We start from the raw sequence: 16552 nt of genomic DNA on the forward strand, positions 1-16552 counted from the left end.
TATCAATTCTTAATTTAAGGATAATTCATTAATTTTCTCAATGAACATTAAGGGCCTATTGTATCCCAGACACTGAATTTCACAGTGAGAATACAGCACTGAGTAAATAAACCCAGTTGTTGCTCTCATGATGCTTTTAGTCTACGGAGAGAAAGACAAGGAACAAGTCTTGAGTGCCCTTTGTGATGGATGCTATGAAGGGAATGTACAGAGGGCAAAATAGAGAATACCTTAGTTGTCATGGAAAGCCTCAGCCTATTTAATAGCTACCTCAAGGATGAGAAGTCATCCATGAGAAGAGCAGAGGGACAATCATTCCAAACAGGAAATGGCACATGTGAAGGCTTTAATGTGGAGGGACTTGGAGCTATTCTGAGAGCTGAAAGGAGGCCAGTGTTAAGTATGGTGAGGGATGGGGAGGGTGACACAAGAGGTTAGGGAGGGAAGGAGGAACCAAGTCATGCAGAGCCTTGGAAGCCACAGTAAGGAGTTGGATGGAACATTATTACAAAAAACGGCAAGGTTTTAAAAAAAATACATTGATTTTAGAAAAAGGAAGGGAGAAGGATAGAGAGAAACATCGATGAGAGAGAAGAACTGATTGGCTGTCTCCTACACACTGCCTACTGGAGATTGAGTCCAAAACCTGGGCATGTGCCCTGACCAGGAATCAAACCGTGACCTTTTGGTTGATGGGCCAATGCTCAACCACTGAGTCACACCAGCCAGGCCAAAAAATTGCAAATTTTAAAATACAAAAGCATCATGGCCTTATGTTTTAAAAACATTACTTGGGCTGCTACGCAGAGAAAAACATCAACGTGAAGAGGCCACGGTAACTGTCCTAAGCAAGAGATGATGGTGACTTTGACTAATATAATAGCCAGAGACACGACATTTTTATAAAGTAAAAATGACAGGAGTCCCCCAAAAGGCAAGAAATGGTATGACTTATTTACAGATCAGATGAGGGGATTGAGGGGAGGGGGAGCTCAGTAAGACTGAGAAAAGAGTTAACTGAGTTAGGGAGGGAATCAGTTCAATATTAAACATGTTAAGTCTGAGAGGCCTATGGGACATCCAAGTGGAGATATAAGCTAAGCAGTTGATATACAAAGTCTAGAGCTCGGAGGAGAGGTCTGTGCGTTCCATATATGCATTACATTTGTACTTAGTATATTCTGGTTTTGAAATACATATTCAGTCATTCATACCCTTCTAGATTTCTGTTAGATTTTGAGAAAACTTGAATGAGACAATAAAACGTGACAATTTTTAATCTACCAAATGCCTTTTTTAAGGGGAGGGGTCAACTGTAGAATTAATGTTATTTAAAAGTAGAATGTTCTTGAATAGCTAAGATAACACAGAGGGTTACTTAAAGGAACATTTCAAACATGGGCTAGGGTAAATAACTTGAGTAAAACACAAGTGTAAAACCGTCTCCAGCAGTTCTCAGTTGTAATTTTCTCATAAAACAAACACTATTTTAGAATCATAGAGGAGTTAATAATTTTACATCTCCCTCCAATTTTCCCTATTGCTTTTTTGCAGGTATCTCTTTCATAAAAGGCTTTTACAATGCCTTTTTTTTTTTTTTTTTTTAAGATAGAAACACTGTAGTTCTTGGGAAAGCTGTAACCCAATGAATGACAACACTGATGAAAGCAAAAACTTCACCCAACACACGTAAACAATGAGGTTTTTCATAGTCAAAGAATATTTGTTGGTAAAGCTCACTTTACAGAAGAGAAGTATCATTATACTTTCACTTTGTTCCCTCTAACTTTGTACCTGCTATAATGTTACTTACAGATCTGGGCTGCCCTGAGAATCTCCGGTTATAATCACTAATATCTTGAAGCAATGATACAACTTCCTGAGACTGGTCATTTTCACCAAATACTGGTAGCAATAAAGTTACCTATAATATTACAGAAAAAAAAAGTTATACCTTTCTGCAGCATTTGTGTGGCTTTTTTTTTTTTCATTTTGTGTTATTCAGTAAAATGAGAGAAACTTTTGAATTTATATTTCACTCATTTCCTTTAATAAAGGCAACACAGGGGAGGAAAGTAAGATCACTGCCTACTATAAAATCCAGTGCAAAATTAATTTGAACATCTATAAAATAAAACGGGCACCTTATCCAAACACGGGTTCTAATATTTTCCAGTCCAGACTAGGAAAAAAGTCAGTAGTTCTCTACAGTTGAAGATGTAAGAATGATGAGAAAACATTCAGGAGCAAAGTGACATTATATGTGAGACTATATATATATATATATATATATATATCTCACTTGGAGAGAGAAAAACAGGGGATCTCTTCTTTGATTAAAATCATGATTCCTTATCCTCACTGGTATTTGAAATATCTTTAAATATTAGCAACCATAATACAAGGATTAACTTAGTGCAAGGACGTTCTCAAACACCTAGCCCTGCTACAATAAAAAAAGTTCCTTCTTGATACTGTTATATAACATAGTACATTTAACCCATTTTCCTTCATGGTAGAGGTGAGGATACACAAATATCCCAGGACCACATCTGGGTAATCTGAAGATGTAGACCTTGAAAACCCCGATAGAAATGGTTGCTGTATAATGACAGATTTAGGTTTGAATCATCTAGCTCTTGTTGGTTGTTTATTTTTCTTCAGAGAGAGGAAGGGAGAGAGAAAAAAACATCGACCTGTTGCCTCTCATATGTGCCCCAACCAGGGACCAAACTGCAACCTGGGTATGTGCCCCAACTGGGAATTGAACCCACAACCTTTCAGGGTACGGGATGATGCTCTAAACGAGCCACACTGGCCAAGGCCAGCTGTTGTTCTTGTCCTTCCTCTGTTTAGCTGTAAAACCTGGGCTTCCCAGTACCTACATACTCTCCAACAGCTCAACAAAGGAGTGACTAACAGCAGGCAGTAGAAGGAAGAGCACGTACTGTTATCTCTTCACGAATTTGTCAAGTGCATTCTTTTTTTTTTTTTTTTAAATATATTTTATTGATTTTTTACAGAGAGGAAGGGAGAGGAATAGAGAGTTAGAAACATCGATGAGAGAGAAACATCGATCAGCTGCCTCCTGCACATCCCCCACTGGGGATGTGCCTGCAACCAAGGCACATGCCCTTAACCAGAATCGAACCTGGGACCCTTCAGTCCGCAGGCCGACGCTCTATCCACTGAGCCAAACCGGTTTCGGCTCCACACCTTTAAATAAATATTAATTGAGCACCTTATTGTGGGCACTGTGCTAAGTGCTTGATATACAAAAAAAAAAAAATGAAGACATGGCCTTGCCCATTGGTGATCACAATCCCCAAGATAGAAGGGGAGGCAGACCTGTTCAACAGCCTATTCTAAGGCACTGTGGTAGGTGTTATAATGGTGCTTGAGAAAGTAAGAACTTCTCCCTGCAGTGTCCAGAGATCTTGAAACTTAAGCTAGTCCTTGAAACACAGGTAGGACCATGCATGTGTTAGTGTATGTGTTCACGGAGGGAAGTGGTGAGCATGTTCTAGCCAGAGGCATCAGCCTATGCATTATTATTTCCAGGGAAACAGGAAGTGAAGCAGGTATCTGCCACCTGTCTTGCCTCCAGGATGAATTACTCTATAGTTAGAAAACCAAAAGCTATTATATTGAAACAACTTTATCTCCATCTTTCTAGCCTCTAGCCAATTTATGGGTGGGCCAAAGGATACCACCTGATAACTTCTATATACCCTGCAAAAAGCTGCGGGTGGTGGAACTAATTCTTTAACACAGGACCTAGGGCCTGGTCTCAGTGTGGCTGGCAGATAGTTAAAGATGATGAAAGGTGATAGTGCAAATGAGTTTCAGTGTTGATTGCTTTGTGTCAGATATAAAATCATCCAGAGAGGCAGTATAAAAAAAACAACCAAAAGATTTTCCACCTGACCATATGATAAAGAATTAAATGTGAAAGAGACAGAATTGGGGAATGTAGAAGGAAGAAGGAAAGAAGAGAAAGCCCTAAACCTCCCCCTACACCAAAGATGAAGGCAGTAATAGAGAGCAGTAGAGTTAGAACAAAGGCTGAAAGGTATACGGGAGTGGGCAAAAGGTTTACAGTTGTGAGTATGTGAGACACTGAGTTTATTCTTGTATTATTATTTTTTAATTATTGTATTATTTTCCATATGAACAACTGTAAATCTACTTTTGCCCCCCATATATACGCGAGCACACGTGTGTGTAACATGTATACCATATGGTTTTACTTAAACTCCAAAAATCAGATAAAACTAAATAATCTTAGAGATGTATGCTAAGATAAGAAAATCAAGGAAATGCTTATGATAAAAGTGAAACAGAAGTTGCCTATAGGAGAGGAAGAAGGGGTGAAGATTTGGGAGGTGTCATGAGGAGGCTTCTGGGGCTGGTTGGCCAATTTCTGTTTCTTCACCTGAGTGATGATGACTCAAGAGTTGCTTTGTGATAATTCAATGAGCTGTACTTCTTTGTTTAGTGTGGTTTTTCTGTATGTCTGTCATATTTTACAAAGAATTTTTGAAAAATCGTCACCTCTCATATCATTTTATTTTTTGGTGTCTGTGGGTTTGTGTCTTTATATAACATCCTTTACACCTGGCGAGTGTGGCTCAGTGGTTGAGTGTGAACCTATGAAATAAGAGGTGCCGATTCAAGTCCAGGTCAGGGCACATACCCAGGTTGCAGGCTTGATCCCTGGTGGGGGCATGCAGGAGGCACCGACTGATGTTTCCATCTCTCTCCCTCTCCTTTCCTCTCTCTCTAAACATAAAAAATACATATATTAAAAAATATATCCTTTACTGTTGTTTTAGTGGGGTTATAAGAGGGAGCAAAAGTAAATATATACATCTAATTTGACATCTTTACTTGGAAACTATCCTTTTTAGGACTTTATTTTACATACTAGGAGACTTCCTAGGGAGATGCTGTCTTTTTACATATTCATAACTCATTATAAAAAAGGTGTATATTTTTATTTTAAACGAAAAATAAAATAAAAAGGAAATTATGAAAAACTATACACAACTGAGAGAATGTCCTATTTTGCTATATATTTTTTTATGATTAGATAAGTTTTTTGCGTATCTTTTTTTAAAATTCTTTGTTGTTTAAAGTGTTACATATAGTATTATATGTGTCTCCTTTTTCCATTGACCTCTCATGGGCCACCCCAACCCCCCAGCACATGCCCTAACCCCCCTAGTGTCTGTCCACTGGTTATGCTTATATGCATGCATACAAGTCCTTTGGTTGATCTCTTACCGGCACCCCCCCCCCCCCCCCCCACCTTCCCTCTGAAGTTTGACGGTCTGTTCGATGCATCTCTGTCTCTGGACTATTTTGCTATATTTACTAATTAAAATAAACTAAGAACTTCAGTTTCTCAGAATTTTCAGTATATTGCTTTTCCCAGTTTGTCAAAGAAACAGAAAATCTGGCAATACCATCTGTGCTGACATTTCAGTCTTCAATACATGTTTATGAAAACTTACTGCCTCCCTCCTGAGGTAGCTTCTAGATCAGGGGTGGGCAAACTTTTTGACTCGAGGGCCACAATGGGTTCTTAAACTGGACGGGAGGGCCGGAACAAAAGCATGGATGGAGTATTTGTGTGAACTAATATAAATTCAAAGTAAACATCATTACATAAAAGGGTACAGTCTTTTTTTTTTTTTTTTTTAGTTTTATTCATTTCAAACAGGCCGGATCCGGCCCGCGGGCCATAGTTTGCCCACGGCTGTTCTAGACTAACTATAACAGTCAGATCTGTTCTGGATAATTCAATGTGGTTATGTTTCAAAAAAAAAAAAAAAAAAAAACAGTTAAAAACTATTATTTAAAGCTATCTGGACCCTTACTGGAGAAGGACAGATTAAAAATAAGTTAAAAAGGAAATACCATTTTTTTTCCATAAGAAAATGAGGGATATTTACTTAAGCCTGATTAGCTAGTTCAGCTATTACTTTGCTGGTATTACAACAAAGACTTTCTAGGCACTTACCATTTGTTTTTCCTACAACTGAAGAATTTCAAAGGGATTACCTTTTTTTGAGGTGTCTTAAAGACATAAAAATAATGGAATAACATCATAGAAGCTTTGGATAAAGGAAATTCTAAAAATATCAAAATAATTCAGAATTCAGATACAGAAACTACAAAGATTTACAAAATGAACTAGCATTAATGATGCTTTCTGGATACAAACATTACCGTTTGCCTACAAATTGGACAGCTGATTGCCCCAAGCCAAGAACCGTATCTCCAGTATGCAATAATGCAGGTACCTAAGGGGGGAAAAATTAATAGTGATGTTTAAAATACCTAAAATATTTGAACAGTGTCATCTTATTTAAAACTTTTTTTTTTTACTTCATCCAACATCTCTTCAGGCAAATTCAAATCTAATAACAATTCCCAGCTATTAAAAAACATTTTTAAAAGTATATTTTTATTGATTTCAGAGAGGAAGGGAGAGGGAGAGAGAGGTAGAAACATCAACAATGAGAAGGAATCACTGATCAGCTGCCTCCTGCACGCCCCCCACTGGGGACCGAGCCCACAACCGGGGCATGTGCCCTTGACCGGGAATCAAACCGAGACCTCCTGGTTCATAGGTCGATGCTCAACCACTGAGCCATGCCGGCCCGGCTAAAAAACATTTTTATTTAAAATACCAGTTAAGATATAGATATTTTTAGACAAAAGCAAGCATGCATTAATTGCTTCAATGCTTTGAGGCTTATTAGAAGATATTGCATTTCCTATGTAAATAAAACAATGATTAAACATCATTGTATAAATTACACCAAAAAAATCAGCCTAAATTTTCTGTTCAAAATTTCATATATACTAGTATGTTACAAAAACACAATTCTTACTTTTTTATGAGTTTTGAAAGCCAAGTTACTTAAGTATTAATAACAGTAATTAAGTAGTGTGAAAAAGGAACAAAATCATACAGATTACATGCTCTCTGCCCTAATAAAGTTTATAATCCAGTTCAGTAATTGAATCCACTTTTGTACTGGATGAGTTTGATTTTTTTCCTTGAAGGTGTTTGCGGGCAGCAAAACAGCTAGGCACAGTCCAAGAGCAGACCTCAGGAAGCAGAAGCACTAAGTTTTAGACCAGTAACAAGGAAGAAGAAATATTTTTAAATACTTTCTGATGTTTAAGGGTCTGATTCATTTTCCTTTCTGCAGGACACTGTTTCTCAGACCATCCAGGTTCCACTGTGAATGTGAACTAAGTGCTTCATGTCTCCCTCCTCCCTCCAGGGTTTTCTCTGTATTCTTACTCTTGCCTTGGCAACATAGCTTAGCCTCCTGTATTCCTTATTCTGATTCTTCCAGATCAAATGAATGTCCAGAATTTAGAAGAAGCAATGGCAATCAAAGTGAGGAGACCAAGGTGACAAATTCAATCAGAGGGTATGTAAATATTAAACTGTGTAATATTAAGTAAGTACAAAAGGAGTACAGAGAGGGAGAACTTTCTGGGATGTGCTAGAGAGTAACCTGCAAAGGAGAAAGACTTGAACTTTGTAGGATAGCAAAAATTTAGAGGGGCAAAAATCAGGAGGGAGGACACTTCAGGTTTTATGAATAGCAAGAGCAATCACCAGAAGAAGAAATGGATAGAAGAGGAGATGGGTGAGCAAACCACTGGGCTAAGCAAAAGCTGTACAAATTGGACATTCCAGTGACTGTGGGGAAAAACTGGTTTGACAATTTAAAGATGAATTTAAAAGCTAACCAATCTTTTATCTGATATTTTCCCCCTACTCTCGAGAGTATTGTGTTAGATAATATTAAGTACTTTGAGCAATCTAACTTCATATCGAAACTATATTAAAGCAAAACTTATTATAAATCTGTTAGTATTATTATTACCATTTGTAATAATGCCTTAGATTTATCTCCTCCTTCTAACTCAAAAAGTTCAATGTGTTTTGACACATGAGCTTATTTTTTTTCATTTTTTTATTTATTTTAGAGAGAAAGGGAGAGAGAAACATCAATCGGCCACCTCCCACATGTATCCCAACAGGGTGGGAGTGGGGTGGAATCCGCCACCCTGGCATGTGCCCTGACCAAGAATCAAACCCTCCACCCTTTGGTGCACAGGACAATGCTCCAACCACCCTGGCCCGGGCTGAACTTATTTAATCCCACATCACTTTTCCACAAATTGAGGTGTAGATGTCCTTGTTTTGCAAATTATATAACAGCCACTTGCCTGTACTGGGAAACTACGGTCCAGTAAATTAAACACTTCAGTTCATACACATCTGCTATGACATGCTTGATGTGTTTCCTTTTTCTCAACTTTCCCCTTCTTTAAGAAGAGAGATCCACCTAAATAGGATGTGGGAGAGATGACTCAATTATTTTAATCTGGGTCACAATCTCTCTAAATTAGTTTATTTGTAAAATGGGAATAAGACCTCATAAGACTGCTGGAGAATTAAATAAAATCATGATGGCTACAATGGCAAGTAAGGTAAAATCTGCTGCTGCATCATTTCTAACTCCCCGTAAAGAGACAGAGCTAGTTCCATATATAGGAACTAAGCTAAAGTGCTCTTGATGGTATCAGTATACTTGAACTATACTATTCAAAGAAACACATTTCTGTTTATTGAGAAGTAGAATAACTAGTTTTCTTAACCTTTGAACTTACAGACAGTAAATAAAAGTGTCTAACAAGTAGAGCAAGATATCAGAGGCAATCTACCCTATTACCTCAGACCCAAAGGTAAAACCAAGAACACAATACAGCCATCTTTCAATTGACTGAGTTATCCACTCAATGAATTACTTAAGCCTGGATTGGCAAACAGAGTTCACCTTGCCTGCCAAACCTCAGTGATTCCTAACACTTGCCTGGAGTACTGTGTTAGAGGATGGTGGAGTCCATATCCAGACTCAGCAAAAGTGTCCAACTGATTAGGAATATCTACCAGAGATTTGAGAGTGGGGGGAAGTATCTGCTTTCTCTGATGGCCATTTAATTCTCCCTATCTGATTTTTCATTATTTTGCTCCTCATTAGCATTTCCAACAGATAATTATAATTTGTTAGCTGCTTAGGCAAAAACCTTAGAAAAGAAGTTGGAATTACTGGATGAGGCAATAATGGGGTTGGTTAGTACTTACTAAACTAGCACCAGGTACAGAAAATCCTGCAGTACCTGGTATGGATTTCAAATACGTATGTCATCCCTAACAACATAAACAGTAACACTATATACCTAAGAATTCTATATAATGAATCTTAAACAAAAGTAATTTGTAAGGTCATTGTATGCTACATTTTAAATTAGTCTTTATATGGAAATTGTGTGCATTTTGGGAGCAATTGGAATCCTATCTTGAATATAGCTGTTCAAACAAAGAATTACTACAATGAAAAATCGGATACATCTTAAGTAGAGTAGATGTATAAGCCACCAATCAGAGTAGAATTGAGCTAGAGTTTGAAGTTAGATGTACATTTAAAACTACCTCTGTCCCTTAGCAGCTAGATTTACCTTGTAAAATTTCTTAACACCTCTGAGCCTTGGTTTTATGGGGTTAGGTGAACTGAAATATGTTAACTATCATGTAATAACTGACTCTCCCCAACCTCATATGACCATAACAAGTAATGACTATATGGCATCTCATTCTTCTCTATGAAATCTTTCTGGAGGGTAGAAAGCACCTCTTACTGATACTAAGTAAGAGTGAAATCAACATTGCCTTTTTGTCCCACTACATGCTCTAGGTTTCTCATTCTCCATCACCAAACTTCTTGAGGTCAAGAAAGAGAGGCTAAGGCCCTAACTGGTTTGGCTCAGTGGATAGTGCGTTGGCCTGGGGACTGAAGGGTCCCAGGTTCAATTCTGGTCAAGGGCATGTACCTGGGTTGCGGTCACATCCCAGTAGGGGGTGTGCAGGAGGCAGCTGATTGATGTTTCTCTCTCATCGATGTTTCTAACTCTCTATCCCTCTCCTTTCCTCTCTGTAAAAAATCAATAAAATATATATATTTTTTAAAATTGAATGCCCCTTAAATGAAACACAAACTTTATTTAAAAAAAAAAGAGGCTAAGAACTATCTGTATTGACTCAGAGTAAAAAATAGTAGAGCTAAGAGAAGGTCTTGGGCAGGGTCCTTGAGAGAAGAACCGTCCTGCCTTGGGAAAGATGGATAATAAATGAAACCCTAAAAAGTGATGAACAATTAGTCAATCCATCCTGGTATTGATATACCTAAATTACTATTCAAAGAAACATATTTCTGTTTATTGAGAAGTTGAATAACTAGTTTTTTCCATCTTTGAACGCAGAGACACTAAGTAAAAGTGGCTGATAAGTAGGGCAGGATATCTGGAGCAATCCACATATGAGTCTTGGTCCAAAGAGTCACTATTACCAAGTACAGCATTGCTTGCTTACCACAAAAGAGATGTCCACAGTTTGTTTCCACAGGGAAGGAGGCTTGATGTAAACAGACTGGACAGTACATGTCAGTGTAAAACTGCTGTCGAGCAGCAGCAGGTGCATCCTGATGAGAAAATGTGTATACATTTATACATGAAACACAAGCTTTTCAAAGCTATCTTTATGTTCAACTACTCTTAAGAATATAGCCAATACTGTGTAGTCCTCATCAAATTTGAGATTTGCAATAGTTTAAGGTTCAATAAAGTTAATTATTTTCTTAACTTTGCTGAAGAAATATTTAAAGTTATAAATATTGTTGTTTTATTTATAAACAGCATGGTCTCTACTTTCTTTCCTGAACACAATCTAAAAATAAAAACCTTGGATAACTCAGGAGTTTCTCTTTTACTCCCTTTGAATGAGTAACACAAGGCTGAGCTAACCCATAAATGAAGGATAAGAAATGTCAAACTGTTTCCAAAGTATTAGCTTTTTTCATTTTTAATATTTTTTTCATTCATACATTCCTGACCAGTGTTTAGCTACTTAATTAATTTAGCCAAGGTCACACCTTGAAGTTATAGTCTTTTATATCATTTTTAATGGTGCAAAAAAGAAAAACATACAGCACTTAATGTTCTCCCCCCTACCTTTTCTCTTATTATTCTTTGGGAATTGATGAAAAACCAGTTACCAGTGCTGTCCAACAGAACTTTATGCAATAACGGAAATTTATTTGTGCTGTCCAGTATGGTAACCACTTGCTACAAATGGCTATTGAGTACTTGAAATATGGCTAATGTGACTAAAGTAGTGAATTTTTAATTAATATTAGTTAATGTAAAATTAAATAGCCATGTGTGGCTAATGCCTACAATGTAGGACAGCACAGTATAGGATAAGTCACTAGCTTTATTCTAACTATTCTAATCAAGCTATGGAAGGTATGAGGTACATGCCTCGGACAGTGGTAAAAAACAAAACAAAACCTGGAAGATCCCCCTCAGTCTGGGACTCCTGTATATCTAGATCTAGTCATGTAACCCTAGTGTGAATTTAAGGAAATCTTAGTGATCTAATATGTTAAATGAGAATAAATGTTGCCTTTCTTATGTTTGAAGATTAAATAAGAATAGTATGTGAAATCATTTTGTGACTTACTAAACACTATCCCAGCATGAATTACTGATAACAACAGCTCTGGAATAGAGTACTACTAACATGCTTAAACTATTTTTGCATCAATTAATTTAAGTTCTAAGAAGCAGGATTCTTGTGTGTTTAGTTCAGAATTGAATTCCCAATTCCTAGAACACTGTCTGGCATATAGTGGATTGTCAATAAATATTTGGTGAATGGATAATCAATAAAACCCTCTTTGGAATTAAAGTTTGCATGGTGGGTAGGAAATCAATTTTTAAATTTTGTTTTTGATGTGAGCTATCTCAGCATAAAGGTGTATAATATCCTACTTAATCCAGCCTTCATAAAATATGTTACATTTCTGGATCATAGAGAGTTCATCTGGTTAGAAACAAAGACAGGGCAGATGAGAAAAATTTTCTTATTTTGCCTAACTAGTTTTCTTAACTTTGACTGCTGAAGAAAAAGAAAAAAAGCCACTCTTTATAGTCATTTCTTTGTAGGTCTTTGAGAAATTTATGTTAGAAAGAATAGTTTTTACACTACATTTCGCTAAAGCCAATTAGACAGTGATTCTTTCCTCACAAGTAAGTAAAAGGAAAACTGCTGTCTTTTAAAGCAAGTTAAAAAAATATGAAAACACCTGAATAGATTAATACTAATCGTTTGCCTAATCTGAAACTATACAATCAATAGAATAATTTAAGGTCTTAAAGCAGGAAGAAGCCTATGTTTCCAAAAAGTAATTTATTAATACTTCATCATAATATCATAAACAAAGGGTGTTATAACGTCTACTTCTTGCATAAATGCACATATTTACATAAACAGTACCTGTTCTGTTTGAAGTTGTTCCCGAAGCACCCTTATTAGTTCTTGGTTTTCTGGGTGAATGTTTTGATGTGCATTTCTGTTGAATAAAATACAATAAACTTTGAATATAAAATACTGTCAGATGAATCAGTTTTCTTTATGGGTCTAATTTTTGACCCAGAATACTGGTAACTAAAACGTAAATGATAGTGGACAACTGTACTCCACTTCCAGGACTGAACACTCCAGGCTATTCTGAGATCACTGATTATTGGCCCATTTCAGGTTTAACTGGCAAATGATGAAATTCAGAGACCTAGTACCTTGGATTTAATGTAATCACAGACTTACAAATAATAAAAGAACAATGAACACATTTAATTCTTTTGTACAATTCCTTCAAAATAAGCAGCTATATAAATCTATATATTATTATGCATTTGAACACTTTTCCATATCTAACAAAGTCCTTCTCCCAACTTTTTAACCTATGGTGAGGTGGGGGACAGAGAAATCAAAAACTAAAATTATAGCCCAGCCAACGTGGCTCAGTAGTTGAGTGCCCACCTATGAACCAGGAGGTCCCAGGTTTGATTCCCCTGCAGGGCATGTGCCCAGGTTGCGGGCTCGATCTCCAGTGCGAAGCGTGCAGGAGGCAGCTGATCAATGATTCTCTGTCATCATTGATGTTTCTATCTCTCTCTCCCTCTCCCTTCCTCTCTGAAACCAATACAAATAATATTAAAAAACAACTAAACAACTAAAACAACTAAAATTATATAATGTAGAAATGCCAAAAGCTAACATACCACTAATATCTTAACATTAAAAATTAAACTGGATACTCAAAAGCAATACAATAGTGACTGATATAATAGGATGGGATAAGACAAGTAAGTATTGAAAATTAAAAGTACTTAGGTTGCCGAAACCGGTTTGGCTCAGTGGATAGAGCGTCGGCCTGGGGACTGAAAGGTCCCAGGTTCGATTCCGGTCAAGGGCATGTACCTGGGTTGCGGGCACATCCCCAGTAGGAGATGTGCAGGAGGCAGCTGATCGATGTTTCTCTCTCATCGATGTTTCTAGCTCTCTATCTCTCTCCCTTCCTCTCTGTAAAAAATCAATAAAATATATTTTAAAAAATAAAAATAAAAAAAAAATAAAAGTACTTAGGTTAGCAGGTTGGGGGTCAAGATTCATATCTGAATTATGGCTTAATTTCATTTGACTGTAAAAGTTTTTCCTAAACTAAAACCTCTTTAACAGCAATTTTAAGTCCACACAATCCTGGTGTTACTCTATAGAGGAGCCTTTACTCTCTGGGTGAACCAATATCCAACAGCAATAAGAATTCTAAACTAATATTCCAATGGGATAAGGAAAATTAAAGAAATCCATCCTATGATTATTCAATTTTTAGTAAAAAAATTCAAATTTTAGCCCTAGCTGGTTTGGCTCAGTGAACAGAGCAGAGCATCAGCCTGCGGACTGAAGGGTCCTGGGTTCGATTTCCGTCAAGGGCACATGCCTGGGTTACAGGCTCAATCCTTAATAGGGGGCGTGCAGAAGGCAGCCAATCAATGATTCTCTCTCATCACTGATGTTTCTACCTCACCCTCTCCCTTCCTCTCTGAAATCAATAAAAATGTTTGAAAAAAATTTTCAAATTTTAGAAAAGAAAGCTGATTAAACATAACCATCATTTCAGAGAAGACATAAAAACAATTTAAAGTCAAATGTCTAAATATAATGGAACTCCAGTTAACCCTTGATTATGCGGACCTTGATTTAACAGACTTTGGATTTAATGGACAAAATTTCCGTCCTTATGTAGTATGTGAAAATGAACACATTGTTAATTTTAAAATGCATTTTACCAAGATTTACTTATAATTAAATTAACAGGTTATTGTTGTTGCTGTTGTTATTCACTGGTTTTGTTGTGGGGTTTTTTGGTAATTTTTGAATAATTTTTTTCTCTATTGATTAAGGTATTACATATGTGTCCTTATCCCCTCATTGCCCCCCTAACCCCCCAACTCATGCCCTCACCCCCCTGGTGTCTGTGCCCTCACCCCCTTGGTGTCATTGGTTAGGCTTATATGCATGCATACAAGTCCCTTGGTTGATCTCTCCCTCTTACCCCTACCCTTTTTAAACAAATTTTTAGCAAATGGGCCATATGTTGGAAAAAACACTAGCAATTTCACTGACATAAATAAATATTACATATCTACAACTATAGTCTACATATTTAAATCCAAGAAGCATCGCTGGTAAACAGTGTTTGGCAAACGATTAGCAGGTGATCACACTACATAGCTCATAGTTCTGTTGTTGGGTTGGGTGACTTTCTGCAGCAGTCTTAATGCACACTAGCCACCGTTCTGACGTGCACTGAGCCATGCCCCAACTGTGTGCATTTGTTTACTCCAGATGACTGGTGAATGCATGCATTTATTACACATATTCAGTATAAACTTAAAACCACTGTAATATAGAAAACTATTCTGTGAAATTAAACTTTTCATATATACTTAATTTTAATTACACAAACATGTCTACCTAAGTAAAAACAGGCAAACTAACTTACACTAATAAAAGAGAAACATGCAAATTAGTGTCACTCCGCTACACCCACCAGCCAATCAGAGTGACTATGCAAATTAACCCAACAAAGATGGCAATTAATTTGCATACACAGGCGCAGAGCGAAGACTGAAGGCTCCGGCCGGAGTGAAGACTGAAGACTGAAGAGGCTTGGCTTCTTGGCTGCAGCCGGACCAAAGGCCTGGGTCCCAGGTGCTGGAGGAAAACCGGTGCCAGCAGCCAGGGGAAGGAAGGCCTATTGCGCAAATCTTCGTGCAACGGGCTTCTAACATATATATATATATATATATATATTTATCTCCATGTGTTAACACTTAAATTTCTAGTTTCTTACTAGTCTCTATGTATTGGTATATAGCAGCAGTTTTCAAAATTTTTCATCTCATAGCACACATAATTTAATTACTAAAATTCTGCAGCACACCAAAAAATACTGTATTTTTGTCCAATCTGACAAAAAAAAAAAAAGGAATAATTTTGATTCCTTCAAACTGAATGGCTAATGTTGTGTTGACTGCTATCATTTTTTTATTTCACAATCTGAGGGAAAAGAGGTCAGTGTCCCTGAGTAAATAGTCAGGTATTCCATGTTTTAAAAATTCTTGCGGCACACTGATTGAAAATCACTGGTATATAGACATCTGACACCTTTAAGTATTATTTCTGATTCTATAACAATAATTTTAATTCTAACCTAAAGTCCCTATATACTATAAAACGAGTTTTTCTTTTTTGCCTTAGTTTTATATTTAAACACTGAAAATATTTTGTATTTACTATATCACCTACAAGTTGATAGATTCAATTATGAAAATTACATTTTCAAACAGTGATACTCCTATAGAAAATATTAATATTTTATTCAAAATATGATAATAAATGTAGATTTATCTGATAAGACAGCTAATATCAGGGAATGTATGGTAGCATTTAGGGCCTTGTAGAAAAAAAATACTTTAGTAAATATATACAATTGCGGAGATCTATTACTTGTTTTTCATACTAAGTATTAAGCATTACTAGAAGCAGTCAGAAAGTCAGTGGCCTTCGGAAATATATATTATTTCAATTCTTTTGTCCTTTAGTCTCACCTGAAAAGTGCATATACCAGGGTAGCAATCAAAGCGAAACTGACCACAACTGCCACAAGTACTTGGTCACTTACTCCTTCTATGACTGAGTCATCGTCCAGTTTCAAACTTTGAACTTCTCCCTGATATTTGGCCATTCCAGGTCTAAAAGATAAAGAAACAAGATGAAAGTTAAAACTGACATCGTGAAAAAAAAATACTAATAAAAATCCTATATAATAAAGAACTAATGTACTAATTAGACCAGACCGTGGAACGACCTTCTGGAACGACCTGTGGGCGGGGAGTCAGGGCCGCAGGGCCGTGAGGCAGCTGGGGCTGCGAAGGCCTACTCTTGGATGAATTTCGTGCATCGGGCCTCTAGTATAAATATTATTGACTTCTAACATATTTAATTTTTTTTGTAGTACCCAGTTAAAGTAGGTTGCATTAAGTACAACTC

The 16552-nt window shown here is 36.8% G+C and overlaps 1 protein-coding gene across 2 annotated transcripts in view; it reads right to left on the minus strand.

Moving 5' to 3' along the window:
• Positions 1-16552, minus strand: part of RNF170 (ring finger protein 170) — a 30637-nt gene that overhangs the window by 6436 nt on the left and 7649 nt on the right. The window contains exons 2-6 of one of the 2 annotated variants that reach the window (XM_070408492.1): positions 16111-16254; positions 12431-12506; positions 10466-10574; positions 6235-6308; positions 1814-1924 (exon numbers count right to left, since the gene is read on the minus strand). In XM_070408492.1, coding sequence (XP_070264593.1) covers positions 1814-1924; positions 6235-6308; positions 10466-10574; positions 12431-12506; positions 16111-16247 — 507 coding nt within the window. In that variant the 5' untranslated portion in view covers positions 16248-16254. The remainder of the gene's footprint in view (positions 1-1813; positions 1925-6234; positions 6309-10465; positions 10575-12430; positions 12507-16110; positions 16255-16552) is intronic. The other variant, XM_070408493.1, reaches the window with a different exon arrangement.

Source organism: Myotis yumanensis, unplaced genomic scaffold (genome assembly GCF_028538775.1).
Source record: "Myotis yumanensis isolate MYYU_CA2020_CCGP unplaced genomic scaffold, mMyoYum1.0.hap1 SCAF_3, whole genome shotgun sequence".
NCBI classification, from domain to species: Eukaryota; Metazoa; Chordata; class Mammalia; order Chiroptera; family Vespertilionidae; genus Myotis; species Myotis yumanensis.